General features: G+C 42.9%; 1 protein-coding gene across 1 annotated transcript in view; it reads left to right on the top strand.

Annotated features, from left to right (window-relative positions):
* The window catches only part of LOC141107597 (complement factor B-like), a 126,732-nt gene that overhangs the window by 54,721 nt on the left and 52,161 nt on the right, over nucleotides 1-19,850 (top strand). Inside the window, exon 8 of the mRNA XM_073598447.1 lies at nucleotides 12,864-12,995. Coding sequence (XP_073454548.1) covers nucleotides 12,864-12,995 — 132 coding nt within the window. The remainder of the gene's footprint in view (nucleotides 1-12,863; nucleotides 12,996-19,850) is intronic.

Raw genomic sequence — 19,850 nt, 5'->3', positions numbered from 1 at the left:
GACCTGACTGTACCCCCAACCAAAATGGAGTTACCCAGTTGCCACCTTTGGGCATATGAAATACGTCCAAAAAAGACCTTGGGTGTAGGAGCTTACTCCCCTGCTGTGTCTGATTGTTGTAATCACCAGGACCCAGCTGTCCTAATTTACTCATAAAATTGGGTTCAGCAATCCTGCAAATTAATATAAAAGAGTACTGTATATACTGTATGCTTTTAACATATATAGGCTATTAAAGGGATATATATTGAATGTATACAGTATAGGCTATTTCTAATTAATCCTTTATAACCACTAGGGATGAGCTGAAAAAAATTTGTGCAAACACGCGAACCCCGTTAAAGTCTATGGGACTCAAACGTGAAAAATTAAAAGTGCTAATTTTAAAGGCTAATTTGCAAGTTATTGTCATAAAAAGTGTTTGGGGACCCGGGTCCTGCCCCAGGGGACATGTATCAATGCAAAAAAAAGTTTTAAAAACGTCCGTTTTTTTCGGGAGCAGTGATTTTAATAATTCTTAAAGTGAAACAATAAAAGTGCAATATTCCTTTAAATATTGTGCCTGGGGGTGTCTATAATATGCCTGTAAAGTGGCGCATTTTTCCTGTGTTTAGAACAGTACCACAGCAAAATGACATTTCTAAAGGAAAAAAAGTCATTTAAAACTGCTTGCGGCTGTAATGTAATGTTGCCCCCCCCCCCCCAGCCCATTACCGGGCCCTTTGGGTCTGGTATGGATATTAAGGGGAACCCCGCACCCACATAAATAAAAAAAGCGTGGGGCCCCCAGGCCCTATATAGTCTGAACAGCAGTATACAGGCGGTCCCCGGGTTACAAACAAGATAGGGACTGTAGGTTTGTTGTTAAGTTGAATCGGTTTGTAATTTGATTTCCCTTCCTAGGGGTAGATTTCCCCTCACTTCCTGTTGTCTCCCTCCGTTTGTAAGTAGGAGTCGTTTGTAAGTCTGATGTTTGAAAATAGGGGACCACCTGTATATACTATACGGCCTGCCCTATACAAATTGGGCCTTAGGTGTTGGTGGTACCAGAACACTGTAAGCCCTCACATTTATTCTTGGTGGGCGCTGGAACGGGCCCTGCTGTGAAATATTATATCAAGAATTGTAATTACATGCCCTTGTTAAACAGGGGCAGAAAAATTGGGCCTTAGGCGGTGGTGGCGGTGGCACAACACTGTAAAGTCTCACAGATATTCTTGTTGAGCGCAGGAATGGGCTCTGCTGTGAAATATTAGATCAAAAATTGTAATTACAATACAGTGCAGCCGTAGTGCAGTTGCTACTACTTTTCTGGTGGTGTACACAGTACACAATACAGTGTAATGCGGTGTTGCAAAACAAAATATACATCATGTCCAGCAGGCCACCAAGGAGAGGCAGACCCTCACAGGCCACTAAAAGAGGGCAAGCAGGCTCTGTGTCTACAGCCAACAGTGCTGGTCATGGACATGGTGCATCCTCTGCCGGTGGCCGTGGGGCACACTTGTCCTTTTTTTCTGCTGCTGGCCGTGTTATTGGGCCAGAATTGCAGAAGAGTTGGTGGAGTGGATAACAAAGCCATCTTTATCCTACTCATCCTCTGTCACCCAGGCTCAGAGTAGTTTTCCTTCCTATGCAGCTGCCAAAGCGGCCTATTCCACCGGCTCCTTGTCCTCAGTCACTTCTTCCGTAGTCCCACCATCATGCACGGAGGAGTCTCCCGAACTATTCGACCACAGTGTCGGGTACATGCTGCTGGAGGATGCGCAGCGATTTGAAGGCTCCAATGTTGGCTCCCAGGTTGAGGAAGGGAGTAACGTGAGCCTAGAGAGAGGGGGTGCCCAAGAAGGACAAGAAACTGGCAGTTATGTTCTCCCAGCTGCAGCATAGTGCCAAGTTTGCTCCAGTGACGAGGAGGGAGGGGATGATGAGGTCACTGACTCTACTTGGGTGCCTGATAGAATAGAGGAGGAGGAGGAGGCACAAATCCAACGAGGCAGGATGTCCTCTAGGGGGCATCCACCCTACTGCATGACATCGCAGAGCTCCACAGGTGCAGGGCGCTGCTGACTCCCCGTTGATTTTGAAAAGTTACTTGTGTGGGCCTTTTAGGACACGTGTGCAGCAGATCGCACCATTGCTGTTTGAAGCGGATTAAGCGTGGCCACAACAGCAACCGTTTGGGCACCACATGCTTGACCAGACATATGATGACCTCCCATGCAATCTTTCCCGTATACTATATTTGAGATTTAATATCTCTCAGATATGATCTGGGTTAAATGAGAGTTCTTTGACCATGAGTGAAAGCTTTAACACAATAACAACATTTATTGGTGAGTAGTTGACAGTCTATCTAATACACAACCATCTATCTATAGTCTACACCAAGGAAGAAAATATTAGGTTAAAATAAGAGAATTACATTAAGGAATAGAGAGTATATAACTGAAAACATTAATCTGCAAACATATTTAGTTACAAGTAAAATGCAGACCTTTCCCATAATTACCCTTTGCACCAAGGTTCCATTCTAATGATTGCTCTCCCATAAAAGTATGTATTTCCCTCCCATCTAGTCTGTGTATATCATTACATGCTGATGCCTCATTGGTTGGCATAGCGTGGCTCTGATTGGTGAGCTTCCTTATACCTGGTTAAGGACTGGCTACATCTCCAATCCCTATACTTTGCATAAGTCAGCCCCCTTTAATGCAAATCCTTGTGACTATTCTGAGCAGGAGCTTAACTTGAATTTTCCCGGGAAGTTAAGTATTGATTACGGGTTGGCCTCCCTTCATTGCATATCCCAGCATGGGATCCTTTGATGTGAGTATGTGTAAAACAATGAGGTTTGGATCCCATTGTTTGTAAACACAAGCCTAGGCACCGACTTGTCTGGTCTACCAAAGATTTCTGTGAAGATAATATGTTCCGCCCTACATAGATAAAAGCTAAATTAAATATATTCATTAAATATAAATAAATTAAATATAAAATAAATAAATAAAAATAATTAAATATAAATTAAATATATTCATAATTCCAATATTTTACAGCTATTAATGTAGATTTTACATAAACTCATAAGGCAACAAGTCCGTAGACCCACATCAAAGAAAAAAGCGGACTTCTCCTTGCTCCTCATCTGGGATCTCCAACCCTACTCCAGTCCTCTCAAAAACCTGCACTGAGAGGAATGAAGGTATAGCAATAGGTGTCCCAAGCAATTGCAGCCAATCTGTTAGCAGTACACCACCATCTGATTTTAGCAGGCAAATTTCCCTACCCTAGTTGCTAAACTGTAAAAAGAAATTCGGTCCCAGCCATCCACATGCTCACAGTCTGAATGATAGCTTGAATGCCAGCTTGGCCAAATTGCTAGCGCTGCAACTACTGCCTTTTCAGCTGGTAGACTCAGTTGCAGGTTCCAAAACGCCATTTCTTTTCATAGAAGGCCATTCCAGCTCTCTACCGGCACATGAAAGCAGGCCTGTGCTGGCCATAGGGACTACCGGGAGTTTCCCGGTGGGCCGATTGGCAGCGGGCCACTACACTGACTTCTCTGACTGTCAGTGTCTCTCTCAGTCTCCGTCCGAGTCTCCATTGTCATTAACGCCGGGCGGCTCCGCTCCTGCACTCGGCGGGCGGTGCCGGCGTCACACAAACACAGGCAGCATCATCACGCTATTCACTCCCCCAGGCACTCCCCCTTGGGCGGCCTCTTTGTCCCGGCGCCGTGACGTCACTCACGACCGGAGGGCGGAGGCGGCCCGGGGACATAGGAGGAGGCGGAGCCAGGCGTAGCGTTGCAAGCAAGCCTGCAACCTAGAGGAGCCGAGGCCGAGGAGGAGGATTCGGAATTTCGGAACCATACCAGACCAAGTTGCAGCAGGCAGCCAGCAAGTACAGAGTACAGTGACAGAGACCAAGTCTATAGTGTGAATTGTGAATCATCATTCAAGTAAGCACTATACTAATAACTTTACTAATAATAATAGTAAGTAACTGAATATGCAGCATGACGGGGGGGAGGGGGGGGTAAATCTGTACTGTAAATGTACTGCCACTTACAGTACAGATTTACCCCTACCCCCCTCCCCCCGCCATGCTGTATATTCAGTTACTTAAAGTAACTGAATATGCAGCATGGCGGGGGGAGGGGGGTAGGGGTAAATCTGTACTGTAAATGTACTGCCACTGGTCATGGTTAAATTATTCATCCATCAGTTACCATGGCCAGTGGCATTAAATTAATAATTGACCAGTGGCATTAAATTAATATTAATGCCACAGTGGCATTAATATTAATTTAATGCCACTGGTCAATTATTAATTTAATGCCGCTGACCATGGTAACTGATGAATAATTTATTACCACTGGTCAATTATTAATTTAATGCCACTGGTCAATTATTAATTTAATGCCACTGGCCACGGTAACTGATGAATAAATTAATCCCACTGGTCATGGTAATTGATGGATAATTTAATGCCACTGGTCACGGTAACTGATTAGTAATTTAATGTCACTGGTCATGGTAATTGATGAATAATTTAATGTCACTGGTCACGGTAATTGATGAATAATTTAATGCCACTGGTCACGATAACTGATTAGTAATTTAATGTCACTGGTCATGGTAATTGATGAATAATTTAATGCCACTGGTCACAGTAACTGCGGTAACTGGTCATGGTAACTGATTAATGTTGGAATGCATCTTTTTCTCTAAATAATAAAAAAAAGCTGTTTTTACATACAGTGGACTGTTTTTACTTATTATTTTGCGCAATTGCGTATAGTTTATTATACTGTTTTTGTGTGTGTTTGCAAAATTAAAGTGGGCCGGTCTGGATGAAGTCCAGGGCCAAATTTTTGTCCCAGTCCAGCTCTGCATGAAAGGCAATGTTTTTGTCTTGTTGGACAGGGCGGACAGCAGTAAGGTGTATATTACCGCAGACTCATGGTCTAGCAGGCATGGGCAGGGATGTTACCTTTCCTTCACGGTGCACTGGGTAACTCTGCTGGCAGCTGGGAAGGATGCGGGACAGGGTTCAGTACTGTTGGAGCTTGTTCTGCCACCACGCCTCCAAAATGCTAGCGGTGATTCTGCCACAGCTCTCTCCTCCACAGCCTCCTCTTCTTCTTCCTCTATGGCCTCTTCTGCAGATTTGTTCCCGGAACCAGCGGTGCTCCGTAAGCGTTCAAGGGGCTACGCAAGCACTCAGGCAAAAAGATGCCATGCGGTGCATGAGTTACATAGTTACATAGTAGGAGAGGTTTTAAAAAGACACAAGTCCATCAAGTCCAACCTATGTGTGTGATTATATGTCAGTATTACATTGTATATATGTTGCGGTCGTTCAGGTGCTTATCTAATAGTTTCTTGAAACTATTGATGCCCCCCGCTGAGACCACCGCCTGTGAAAGGGAATTCCACATCCTTGCCGCTCTTACTGTAAATAACCCTCTACGTAGTTTAGGCTAGGTTCACACTGCTGCGAATTTTATTGCGAATTTGAGCCGCTGCGATCGCTCAAATTCGCAAGTCATTTTAATAACATTGTTTTCCATGAGTGCCGTTCCCATCAATGCGTTGCGAATCTAACCTGCGTGAAAAAAAGGTCATGTGCGAGTTTGATCCGTGTGCGATGCGAATTCAGCTCCATAGACTTCAATTGTATTCGCAATGAAAACGCAATCGGACGTTCACATCACTGATATTTTTTTTTTTTGGCTTCCCCCTCCAACTCCTCCCATCCTTTTCCCCTCACAGCCACACCCTTCCCCCTCACTAACTCCCTTCCTGTTTTCTCCATGTGCTGTGCTGTTCACAGTCACATACCACAATGGCAAACAGGCGCACAAAGACTGGCATAGAGAATGAAGATCTGATAAGGCTGGTCCAACAAAGGCAATACCTCTGGGACTGCAGGGACCCACGTCACAAAGATACTGGGAAGAAGAACCAAGGATGGCAGGAGATAGTCAAGATCCTGTTTCCAGAGTGGGACAGCCTGACACCTAATGTCCAGAAAGACCTGCGTAAGTACAATTGCTACCTGCACTCTGTGCTTAGCTTGTTTACAGTTAGGGTTAGTGTGGAGCTTAGGGTTGAGCTTAGTGTTGAGATTAGGGTTGAGATTAGTGTTAGGGTTAGTGTTGAGATTAGTGTTAGGGTTAGTGTTGAGATTAGTGTTAGTGTTAGTGTTGAGATTAGGGTTGAGATTAGTGTTAGGGTTAGTGTTGAGATTAGTGTTAGGGTTAGTGTTGAGATTAGTGTTAGGGTTAGTGTTGAGATTAGTGTTAGGGTTAGTTTTGAGATTCAGGTTAGGGTTAGGCTGGTTCTTGTTATGGTTATATGTATTAATGATATGTTATTTTCAGATCTATATGTACACAAATACAAACACACACACACACCCTGTAAAATAATGTCAAGACACACATGTGAACTGTAGCTAATGTAACATTTTATTTCACACAAATCTAATTTACAACATGTAGTATGTTCATCAGAGTACAGTGTTTTAATTTTTTAGGCATTAATTGCATCTAGCTGCCATGATAGCTGACCACTTTCGGACATAAAGTACTCAGTGAAGTCGTGGCGAACATTTTCCCCACTGTAGTTGCCACGGGTTCCGATCCACGTTGGCTCTTCAAGGTCATGCATCAAACTGTCCTCAAATATGTATCCATCCCGAGCACGAACAAAATTGTGCAATGCACAGGCTGCTTGCACTGCACTGATGGCGTGCTCCATACTCAGGCAGATAGATGAGTGCAAGAAACGCCACTTATTAGCAAGTAGGCCAAAAGCACACTCTACTACACGTCTTGCCCTTGTCAGTCTGTAATTAAATACCCTCTTTTCAATGGTAAGTCCACTTTTGGCATATGGGCGTAGAAGATGCTTGGATATAGGAAATGCCTCATCCCCAACAAACACATAAGGCTCCAGAGGTTGATTGGTTCCAGGAAGTGGTTGGCTATCTGGAAGGTTCAATGTGTTTTCACAAAGCATCTTGCCAAAGGATGAATGAGAGAAGATGCTTGAGTCAGAGCTACTTCCATAAGAACCAATATCCACATAGGTTAATGAATAATTTGCATCGGCCACTGCCATTAAAACGAATGAGAAATACTTTTTATAATTAAAGTATTTAGAGCCACTACGAATTGGGCTGATTATTCGGATGTGCTTTCCATCGACTGCACCCAAACAATTTGGGAAATTGCACCGCTGCCAAAAAACTTCGGCTATTTTAGCCCAGTCTTCCCTAGTCGGCTTCTTCATCACCAACTCTTTCAACACTTGCCATATAGCTGCACACGTTTCATGCACAATCAAACTCACTGTTGATTTTCCCAGCTTGTATTCAAAATGTAAACTAGCAAATGAATTGCCAGTAGCTAGGTACCTGAAAGGAAAGAGAAGCATAATTAACAGTGTTCATGCTTTTTTTCAGTTTTCGCTCTCAAGACAAGATGGCGTAGTCTACGTGACACATACACAAAATATGTCAAAAATCAGCGGGAGACCAAGAGTGGCTCAGTTGCCTCCAAAAAAAAGCCCTACGCCTTTGCTGGATACTTAGCTTTTCTAAACCCAGTCCTGGAACTAAGGAAGTAAGCAATTATTAACTATACCTCCCTCCACCCTCCTTCTCACCATCACTCCTTCCTTCCCTATACCTCCTCAATCTACCACATTTACATTTTATTTGGTTTTGGCTGAGATATAAATTACCCTCTATTTACACAATAATTTCTTATTAAACTTTTATATGTTACAGCACCGAATCCAGTTGGCAGGAGGAGGAAGTTATGGTTCCGGGAGACCAAGTGGAAGCCCCTGCTGAGGAGGAAATTGTGGGCTGCAGCCCTTTGCTGCAGTCTCCAATGGAGCAGTCTGGTCCGGAGGAGCCCTTTGCTGCTGAAGCATCAACGGCTCCTATTCAATCACAGTCACAGCCAAGATCTAATAGGCGCTCCCAAACAAACAGGAGAGCTCCATTGCAAGTGGAGGATGATGGCACTGGGCAGCTGATAAGCATTGTGTCCGGAATTTCCCAACAAATTGAGGCACAGCGCTGCCCTCACACTCTATTCATAATGAGTTTACTTCCTCTTGTGCAACAGGTTCCAGAGGATAGATATTTTGCAATGAGAATGGCTGTCCAACAGTGCATATACTCATTCACTGTTCCCAGACATCCGTCCTCATTATCCAACCATCCTCCTCCACCCCAAAATGTACCAAACCCTTACCCTTCAAGCTTTGAAAATGTAAGAAGTATTTATGATATCAATACTTCGGACATCCCACATCCCATTCCGTCACCTATTCCGACTGTGATTTCCCCCCCTGTCAGACCTCTAAATTTAACACCACCAATGCCCCCCACCAATTCTGAAATCTCAAGAAACATCAGACCACAAAATCTACACATTGTACCGCCTTCTAGATCTAGAGCAGCCAAGAGCGGCAACTATTACACCACATTACCTCCCGTGTCCTCCAATAATCCTCCAGCGGCCTCTACCATCCCTCAAATGGCATCCGGGGAGCCTCATATTGATTCACAATATGGCACCCAATCAAGACAGCTAACCTATTCGAATTATTTGAGTGCACCTTTGCCAAAATACTCAGAGGTCCCAGGGCCGAGTTCGAATATTTTTAAAAAGGGAGCAGAGACTTATTATAATCTGTGAAGAATATTGTTTTATTTTGTGTTTATTTGTTTCTGGTAATATTATATTTCTGGTAAAGAAATATATTTCAGGATAGGGTGCCGATACCTTTAATTTTCTGTGAAGACTATCGTTCTCAAAGATTTATGTTACATGTTATTTAAGATAGTTTGTGTTATTTAAATAATTGACATTTTCACAAAAATGTTTACTGCCTTTTTTGGCTTGTTTGATTTAAACAAAAAATAAACGTCAACAAATATGTTGGATTAGAAGATACTTTGCATTGGTTTCATTTTTTCTATGAGATTAGGTACTAGATCTTACCTTAAGGTTACTAGTAATCGCTCTGCTGGTTCCACACTCTTCCTGAAGTTGGTGTTCTGATGTTCCAAATAGCTGTAGGTCAGTCGTAGCAATTCGTCAAAGCTAAAAGTTATATATATACAAAAAGAGTTGAGAGTGCGTAGATATGTGAAGATTAATCAGATGAGAAAGTGGGGTGAAAGGGAGGATAGCTAGGATATATCTCAAAAATGTATTGAGGAGAGGGAGAGATAATGGATGAGAAGAGGGATGTACTGTGGGTTAGGGAGGGCAAGGGATACTTGGGGGTTAGGGTTGGGATTAGGGTTAGGGTTCTGGGAAGGGTTAGGATTAGTGGGGGAGGGATACAGGAGGGAGGTAGGTAGGGGGTCTGAATGAATTTTACTCACCTGCTCACTGACATACGAGCGTAGTTAAAAAATTTATCATTATGAGCACGTAGATCATTATAGATTAGCCTGAACTGGCCTCTCTCCTCCCTATTTGCTATTACAGGGTGGACCCAGTATCTTCTACTTCTCTGCATCATCCTCCTCTTCCTCAACTTGGCTTTTTTCTTTTTTATCATGACTCCAGCTGTAGCAGTTACAACTGCTGCCATAACCAAGGGCAATGACTGCTGATACATGCTGACAGACAAACACACGCTCTTCTCCACACACTACTCAAACCAGGGATAGAACAGGAAGTGATACAGCTCTTTATACGTCAGCATAAACACTGTACTCTATTGGACAGACATAAAATCGCTTGACACTCCCAATTTGACAACCAATTCGCAATGTTAGCCGTAGAATCGCCGTAAATTCGCCAAAAAAAAGGAAGAAATCACAATGCAAATTCGCAACGCAATCGGAACAAAATCGCGTTCAATTCGCACCGCAGCAGTGTGAACCTAGCCTTAAGGTTAAACCACTGCTTAGGGGACAGGAGCCACACTGGGACAGAGATTCTGTCAGCTCTGCAGGGGCAGGCTCAGAGGTGGTTGACGCCACGCCAGCTTCAGCCAGGAATGGTTGTATGCGACGATGGCACCAACCTTCTCTCCGCCCTCCGAAGGGACACTTGACCCATGTTCCATGTTTGGCACACATCCTGAATTTGGTGGTGCAGCGGTTCTTGAGCAGGTACCCAGGCTTACAAGATTTTCTGAGGCAGGCCAGAGAAGTCTGTGGTCATTTCTAATGGTCATACAATGCCAGTGCTCGGCTGGCTGACATTCAAAGGGAATGCAACCTGCCCACCAACCGCCTCATTTGTAACAGGTGGAAGTCAACGTTGGCAATGCTGCAGCGGCTGTACATGCAACAGAGGGTCATCAATGAGTACCTGTGTGAGTATGGCACCAGAACAGGGTCAGGGGAGCTTGGCTTCTTTTTGCCACGCCAGTGGCTACTGATCAAGGGTCGAGACCCCCAGGGTCTCCCAGCTCACACCCACAGTAGGCTACAGGAGGACAGGGATAGTAAGGGAATACGCCAAAAGTCGAGGCGACTAGCAGACAAGAATAAACATAGAACACGCCAAAGGTCAGGGTCACAAGCAGGCAGGGATAGTCAAGAACAAGCCAAGATCGGTAACTGGAATCAGACGTAGAAGACACAGCAAGATGCACACGGAAGCTAAACACACAAAGGTTGATCAGCAAGGCAGGCTTGCAGTGCACACATTAATATAGAGTTCCCTGATAGGGGCTGGGGTGGAGCCATGCTTTTAGGAGAGATTATTTAAGTAGCCAGGTGAGAGTGGCTGGCCTCTAAAGGTGAACACATGGAGGAGAGGTAAGCTGACAGGCAAAGATTACTGCATAACCATGACAGCTTTGATCAGTCAGAGGAAGAACAGTGGAGAAGGTGGCCAGCTGACCGATGCCTTTAGACAATTTTTCAGTCCTCAGCGCCAAGGTCTGATGGGTTCAAGCAACCATCGCCAGCGTCTGCATTACATGGTGCAAGAATATCTAGGGGCAAGAGCAGACCTGGAGACCTTTCCAACAGAGCATCCACTGGGTTACTGGGTCTTGAGGATGGACCACTGGCCAGAACTTGCTCAATATGCAATTGATCTACTGGCCTGTCCTGCATCCAGCGTTCTTTCTGAATGCACATTCAGTGCTGCTGGAGGGTTTGTAATGGATCATAGAGTGCGCCTGTCCACAGACTCCCTTGATAGGCTCGCATTCATGAAAATTAATCAGTCTTGGATCAGCAGCAGCTATCAAGCACCTGATGCTGATGTAACTGATTGATTTTTCTATGGATGTGGGATCCCTTGAAGACTGCCTATGCTGAGTGACTATCCTATTCCTCTTCAATCTTGATGCTAGCTTCCAACAATATTTTTGGTTTAGGGCACCGCCACCACTACCTAAGGCTACCTAATTAGTTACAGTCCCTGTATCCTGATGGTATGAACAGGGACTATGACTTATACCTGTTTGTATAGGACTTGGATATTAGGTATACAGTGATTGTAATCATGGTTTGTATATATCATACTCCTTTAGATCGATTGGAATGAACTTCCGTTGGGATTATTAAATAACAGAATATCAGCTGGAATCTGTGATGAGATCTGAGACACGATCAAGAATATTATTATATTTGTGATATTTTCTGAATGAGATTTATATTTAAATATATGAGAGAGTTTATCTATTCCTTAACATCGTATTGATGAAAGATGACATATGATAGAAGGATTAATATATGTAAATAATTTTGTAGTGGGGAATTTAAGATATTTCACTGTGTTTGGTTTACACAATAGGGGTTAATTATTTGTTAGTAGCTTTTTGTAATTAGTTAAGCTAATTCATGTGTGGGATAAGCTGGGTGTGGATAAGAGAATGTTTGTGATTTGGCTTTTCACACACAGCCAGAAAAGCCTGACGAAGAGCGAGGTGCGCTTGGAACTGTACAGTGGCTTGCATTTACTATGTAACTGAAATATTTCCAGTAAAGGATACTTTTTTGCATCAAGCATCGATCCACGTCTTTTCTTGATCCTTTTATGGTGGAAGGTTGGGAGTCCACCTTGACGGTGTCTTGATTGAACAAGATTAAAGAAAAGAGGGTAACCCACCTGAAGTTTATATATATATATATATATATATATATATATATATATATATATATATATATATATATATATATTAAATACACTGCAGCTAACTGAATCACCTGCCTGCCTGAAGTATATTAGAAAAAGTACACCAGGAACGGACTGCGCTCCCGCAGTGCATTATGGGCCGTTACGCACCACTCGAATTTGGCGCGAACGGCCCATAATGTTCCGTTTTCGACGAACGGGCGCACAGCCAATGTTCAAGTCAAACTCATGTTCGACCCGAACAGAAAGCTCGTCCCTAATAACCACTAGAAGGCTAATTGACACAAACTATTTCCTTTCCCCCTCCTCACTCTTTATTTTTGGTTACTATTCATATAGAAATCTTTTAATAAGTTAATTTAGTTTGCAGCAGTGCATTGAAATAAAATTGTTTTTATTACATTTTTACTTAACACATAATTTTAGCATTACTACTGTGTCAGTTTGCAAAAAAACATGAAGAAATTAAGCCTACTCAGTAAGCCATACCTGAATTGTAACAATTGGTTAAAGTGGATCAAGTGGTTAAAGACAATTTAATACATAAGTCATATAGTACTTTATAAATGTCAGAGACCTATTGTGCCTGGCAGAGTATGCCAGGACTTGTACTTTCTTCAGAGCTGGAAGGCCCACCAGTTGATGTCTCTCCAATCACGCTTTTAGTTTTTTTTTAGCATTTGTTAATATGCATGTTTTTTTTTTCTTTATAACCCCACAGAACACGAGGATAAACAAGGTACAAATACAAGGTTGGCATTGCATGAAGTCTATCAGCAGTTGTCTCTGTTTCAACTCAGGAACAAAGACGTATTCCTCAACACTTCTAATGTCATCCTGCTGATGACAGATGGTGAGAACATATCTGAAGCGCTACACACAAAATGTAACATCCATCTGCCTTGACATTACATATACATCAATCATTTTGCAGCCAAAGATATGCCACAAAGGAGGGAGATATAGAATGTTTTTATGTTTTACATTTAGAAGTTGAGGGTAATTGGGTATTGCTAAGCACTTAATAAGCATGTACTCATGGTGGGTCTAAGGAGGTTAGGTTGTGGGAGAATATCTGAGCTGCCAAATAATGAAACAGCTAACTCTTCCTAGGACTGATCTGCCAGTGCTACTACGGTAAGTGCAAAGATGCTGAGGGCCATACTTTTTTAATGCATGAAAATAGTCTGCTTGCTTTGCTAGCTGAAGCCTGGCATTGTATAGCGTTTTTGAGTCTACTGTCTCCAAAGACCCTCAGATTTTTTCCAACCCTGATTCCCCCGGAGTAGCCTTCATGCTCCCCACATGCACCACTTTGTATTTTTTTTTTATATTAAACCTCATCTGCCATGTAGCTGCCCACCCCTCAATTTTATCCAAGCAAAAAAAAGGGGGGGTTTCGGGATTTTACATGAGGCAGAGACTTGGTAAGGTCTCATGCCTCCATTCCTGTCTACATGAGAAAAAGAAGGGGACGGGACTTTGAATAAAGCACCCAGTCAACAGTGGGGGTCAAAGAATGGTGTATTTAATATATATCACATAAAAAAAATCATACAGAGTAATAATTAATGTCACAGTATAATTGATCTGTATACATATAGGAACATGATAATGCATGACAGTGGAGAGAAATAGAAACTGCACCACCTGTGGGACTTCCTATTACATTAAAAATTGTTGATGATCAGCATAATATACAATTGTTCATATGAGTAAAATTAAACACATGATCGGTTTAAACATTGCATGTACAGAAGGCTCAACACGTTCCATGGAGTTTTATCCACACTTTAGTAGCAAACAAGTGTATATTATAACTGCCATGTAAAGAAAGTGCAGCATTGAGAGCTGAAAACTCCCCTGAGGGCATCTTTTCCGGGAGCTGTGGCAGCATGTGGCGCAAGCGGAGCCCCCACATGGCAACACCAGGGGAGGACAAATATCCATGAAGTGGTGGTCCCTGAAGGTAATTGCAAGTGAAGCCAAAAGCATCTTGGAGGGCTTCTGGTGCTGAATCATAGGAAGCCGTGATACAAAGTGGTGAGTGCTATCATAGGGTGAGGGAGAACCAACAGGAACCTGTTGGTTCTCCCTCACCCTATGGATAGCACTCCAAGATGCTTTTGGCTACACTTGCAATTACCTTCAGGGACCACCACTTCATTGATATTTGTCCTCCCCTGGTGTTGCCATGTGGGGGCCCCGCTTGTGCCACATGCTGCCACAGCTCCCCGAAAAGATGCCCTTAGGGGAGCTTCTGGCTCTCAATGCTGCGCTTTCTTTACATGGTGGTTATATACACATTTTTGCTCATGAAGAGTGGATAAAACTCCAGGAAACGCGTCAAGCTTTCTGTACATGCAATGTTTAAACCGATCATATATTTAATTTTACTCATATGAACAATTTTATATTATTCTGATCATCAACAATTTTTAATGTAATAGGAAGTTCCGCAGGTGGTGCAGTTACTATTTCTCTCCACTGTCATGCATTATCATGTTCCTATATGTATACAGATCAATTATACTGTGACATTAATTATTACTTATACATTTTTTATGTGATATATATTAAATATACCATTCTTTGACACCCCCACCGTTGACTGTGTGCTTCATTCAAAGTCCCGCCCCCTTCTTTTTCTCAATTTTACTTAGGTCTTCTTATAGAGATTCTATATCCAGTTGTGAAGTTATCACCCTGCACAGTGTGGTATGATCAGCAAACACCGGGATTGAACTATTATTCCAACCTCTATATCATTTATAAACTGATAAACAGAATTGGTCCCAGGACCAAACCTTGGGGCACTCTGCTCGGGACTTTAGACCATTTGTAAAACAAGCCATTTATCAATACCCTCCGGATGTGTTCTATCCATGTAGATACAAATCCTTCAATGCCAACAGACCTTAACTTGTAAATTCAAGTATAACTAAAGGCAAAACTTTCTTTTTAGTTTTGGGTAGAATGGAGAGCGATTATAACCCCTGTCAGTTTTTATTGCGGTCTGTGTCCCCATTAGGGAGATTCGCCCTCTCTATTTGTCCTGTTTACCATTATCATTGAAAGTGAAAGTAAAAGAAAATCCCAAATTTTGTGTTGTCCCCAGAACTATAATAGAGGGAAAATCTTCCAATGTGGACACTGGTTCTGGTGATCTGCGAGTCCCCAAGGAATTCCCTTAATTTACAAAGATTTCCTCTCACTTCCTGTTTGGCTATGGGACAGGAAGTGAAGGGACATCTCTGTAATGGGACACAGATGGTGAAAAAAAATCTGACAGGGTGTTGTGCTTATGAGAATAATTTTCTGCAAGATAATGATGAATGAGTAATTTTTAAATGATAATATTTTTGTAGCCCCCCCTGGGTCAACTGGGAGCAAAGAGGTACCTTCAGAGGCAGGGGGCAAGCTTACATTTACCCCAGTGCTGAGTCCATGGCTATAATGGGAAGTTAGAACAAAATTTGGGTGCCAGTCACTTTATATATTTTCAATTCTTTAATAAGGAACTTGAAAGAAGTAGTAGAAGAGCTGGGCTGGGGAGGCTTCAGATACCACTTGCAGATCACTTACAGACTCCTTGAATCCAAAAGTAAAACAGCTTTCTCTTTTAGCAGATCTTGAATACCTGGATAGGCCTCTCACATAGACCTAGCAGCGGGTAGAATTTCTGGGCAAGCCTCTCTCACAGACTTAGCAGCCAGTAGCATCTTGGATAAGCCCCTCTCACAGACTTAGCGGCCAGGAGCTGGGTACCAAGCTTAGATTGTAAAATAGGATTCAGCTTCACAATGTCGGTACCTTTAAGCCATCCAGCAACACTGTAATGCCCCGTACACACGGTCGGACTTTCAGACGTAAAATGTGCGATCGGAGCTTGTTCTCAGAAATTCCAACCGTGTGTAGGCTCCAACGGACAGTTTTCATCGGAAATTTCCGTCACACAAAATTTGAGATCTGGTTCTCAAATTTTCCGACAACAAAATCCGTTTGCGCAAAATCCGATCGTGTGTACACAATTCCGATGCACAAAGTGCCACGCATGCTCCGAATCAAGCAGAAGAGCAGCACTGGCTATTGAACTTCATTTTTCTCGGCTCGTCGTACATGTTGTACGTCACCGCATTCTTGACGTTTGGAATTTCCGACCAACTTTGTGTGACCGTGTGTATACAAGACAAGTTTAAGCCAACATCCGTCGGAAAAAATCCATGGATTTTGTTGTCGGAATGTCCGATCAATGTCCGATCATGTGTACGGGGCATAAGAGTAGTTTAAGGTATGGGTGCATACTCGAAACGAGTTATCAGGCCCTCCTGAGAGACGAGCCTTCATCCTGGCTCTCTCCAGCAAGGGTCCTCCCCTGGATCTTCTCAGCTTGGCTCGGCTTTTTCCACACAAGCAAGACAGCCTAAGGACCACCACAGGATTAGTAGGCCCCAGACAGGCTTCTGGGCCTACTTACAGAACTTGTAGCAAAACATCCCCGGGCCAGGAGGGCCCTGAGGTAATGAATGACGCAAGAGCATATGGCTCTGCCTAATAAATACCCCCTTCCCAGAATGCACAGCGGCAGGAACCTCCTACTGGGCTGTTCTGGAAAAAGAATAATCATTACATAGCTCAACCTAGTTGTAATTCTCATACTGGTCTGTGGTACCAGTGACACCTACTGGCAACAGTGAGAAATGCACAACACAGTTAAGTTTAGAACAGAACCAAATAAACTATACAATCAAATCTGAGCTGTTTACAGCTCAGCCAAAAAAAAAAAAAATTACACTATAGCCCCATTTTTAGGAACAGGGGGCTACATTTTTAAGATACAAGATCAAGCAATATGAACACAGACTTAAAATACTGTAGGAGATTTATTCACCAGACATGTATTCATACATAATAGTTATATATATATATATATTGGTTGACAGAAATAGATGTTACACAACATATTGAAAACCAATTGAAACACTCGTTAATGGGAGTGTTGTACTTTTTAAATGACACAGAAATTATAAAACTTCCCTGTAGAATCAATAACCGTGTATATATGAAGATTAACCACCTCAATACAGGGCACGTACACCCCCTTCCTGCCCAAGCCATTTTTCAGTTTTCAGCGCTGTCGCACTTTGAATGACAATTGCGCGGTCGTGTTACACTGCACCTTAATTAAATTTTTATCATTTTTTTCCCACAAATAGAGCTTTCTTTTGGTGGTATTTGATCACCTCTGCGGTTTTTATTTCTTGCGCTATAAACAAAAGAAGAGGAACAATTTTGAAAAAACACAATATTTTTTACTTTTTGCTATAATAAATATCCAATTTTTTTTTTTTTTTTAACAAATTTTTTCCTCAGTTTAGGCCGATACGTATTCTTCTACATATTTTTGGTAAAAAAAAATTGCGATAAGCGTATATTGATTGGTTTGCGCAAAAGTTATAGCGTCTACAAAATACGGGATAGATTTATAGCATTTTTATTATTTATTTATTTTTTACTAGTAATGGCGGCGATCTGCAATTTTTATTGTGACTGCGATATTGCGGCGGACACATCGGACACTTTTGACACATTTTTGGGACCATTCACATTTATACAGCGATCAATGCTATAAAATTGCATTGATTACTGTGTAAATGTGACTGGCAGGGAAGGGGTTAACACTAGGGGGCGCTCAAGGGGTTAATGTATTACCTAAGGAGGTGATTCTAACTGTGGGGGGAGGGGACTGACTGGGGGAGGTGACCGATCGCTGTCCCTATGTACAAGGGACACGCCATCGGTCTCCTCTCCTCTCTGACAGGACGTGGATCTGTGTTTACATGCACAGATCCACGCTCCTGCTGTGTTACCCGGCAATCGCGGGTGCCCGGCGGACATCGCGGCCACCGGGCACGTGCACCGGGTCCCGAGTGACACGGCGGGCGCGCGTGCGCGCCCCCTAGTGGCTCGGGAAGGCGAGGACGTCATATGACGTCCTCCCAGAATAACAGAAGCCTCGTCCAGCCGTCATATGACGGTGGGCGGTGGCTTAGTGGTTAAACAGAAAGTCTGTATTTCACTAATTCAACCGTTACTATACTGCAGGTAAATAAGTGATCAACAGCGTGAAAAAATTACAAAAATTGTAAGGTAAAAATGAAGCAACAGAAAAATCTACAAGGTTATTGCCTCGAGGGAATAAGTTATCTAACTGTTAATAATAATCAATTTGTCAATATTTTCAAATAAACAAATATAAGGTAGAATAACACAATATAATTAGCCTTCCCAAAATGGCTGCTGGTTTAAAGTGGTTTAAAATTACCAGAGACTCCTAAGATGGCTCCTGTTTCCAAGATGGCATTTGCTTAACCACCTCAATACTGGGCACTTACACCCCCTTCCTGCCCAGGCCATTTTTCAGCTTTCAGTACTGTCACACTTTGAATGACAATTGCACGGTCATGCTACACTGTAACTATGTGAAATTTTTAAAATTTTCTTTACACAAATAGAGCTTTCTTTTGGTGGTATTTAATCACAATGTAAAGTAGTGAGTGTACAGCTTGTATAACAGTGTAAATTTGCTGTCCCCTCAAAATAACTCAACACACAGCCATTAATGCCTAAACCGCTGGCAACAAAAGTGAGTACACCCCTAAGTGAAAATGTCCAAATTGGGCCCAAAGTGTCAATATTTTGTGTGGCCACCATTATTTTCTAGCACTGCCTTAACCCTCTTGGGCATGGAGTTCACAAGAGCTTCACAGGTTGCCACTGGAGTTCTCTTCCACTCCTCCATAATGACATCACGGAGCTGGTGGATGTTAGAGACCTTACGCTCCTCCACCTTCCATTTGAGGATGCCCCACAGATGCTCAATAGGGTTTAGGTCTGGAGACATGCTTGGCCAGTCCATCACCTTTACCCTTGGCTTCTTTAGCAAGGCAGTGGTCATCTTGGAGGTGTGTTTGGGGATGTTATCATGTTGGAATACTGCCCTGCAGCCCAGTCTCCGAAGTGAGGGGATCATGCTCTGTTTCGGTATGTCACAGTACATGTTGGCATTCATTGTTCCCTCAATGAACTGAAGCTCCCCAGTGCCGGCAGCACTCATGCAGCCTCAGACCATGACACTCCCACCACCATACTTGACTGTAGGCAAGACCCACTTGTCTTTGTACTCCTCACCCGGTTGCTGCCACACACGCTTGACACCATCTGAACCAAATAAGTTTATCTTACAGGACATGGCTCCAGTAATCCATGTCCTTAGTCTGCTTGTCTTCAGCAAACTGCGGGCTTTCTTGTGCATCATCTTTAGAGGAGGCTTCCCTCTGGAATGGCAGCCATGCAGACCAATTTAATGCAGTGTGCGGTGTATGGTCTGAGCATTGATAGGCTGACCCCCCACCCCTTCAACCTCAGCAGCAATGCTGGCAGCACTCATACATCTATTTCCCAAAGACAACCTCTGGATACGATGTTGAGCACATGCACGCAACTTCTTTGGTCGACCATGGCGAAAAAAAAAGTCCCTGGCCCTTTCCATAAAATGCACAGATGTGAACTACATCCATAGGAAACCATGTTAAATGGACTGGTAGTGTGTTTTTGCAAAACTGAAAACACACTAAAAAATGCATAGGTGAGAAGCAGGCCTAAGGAGACAAACCCAATATTTACTAACTCTGTCTATTTACAATCC

The sequence above is a fragment of the Aquarana catesbeiana genome, linkage group LG09, assembly GCF_042186555.1.
Source record: "Aquarana catesbeiana isolate 2022-GZ linkage group LG09, ASM4218655v1, whole genome shotgun sequence".
NCBI lineage: Eukaryota > Metazoa > Chordata > Amphibia > Anura > Ranidae > Aquarana > Aquarana catesbeiana.
Note: the sequence above shows the minus strand (reverse complement) of the source record. Positions and strands in the feature narration are given on the sequence as shown.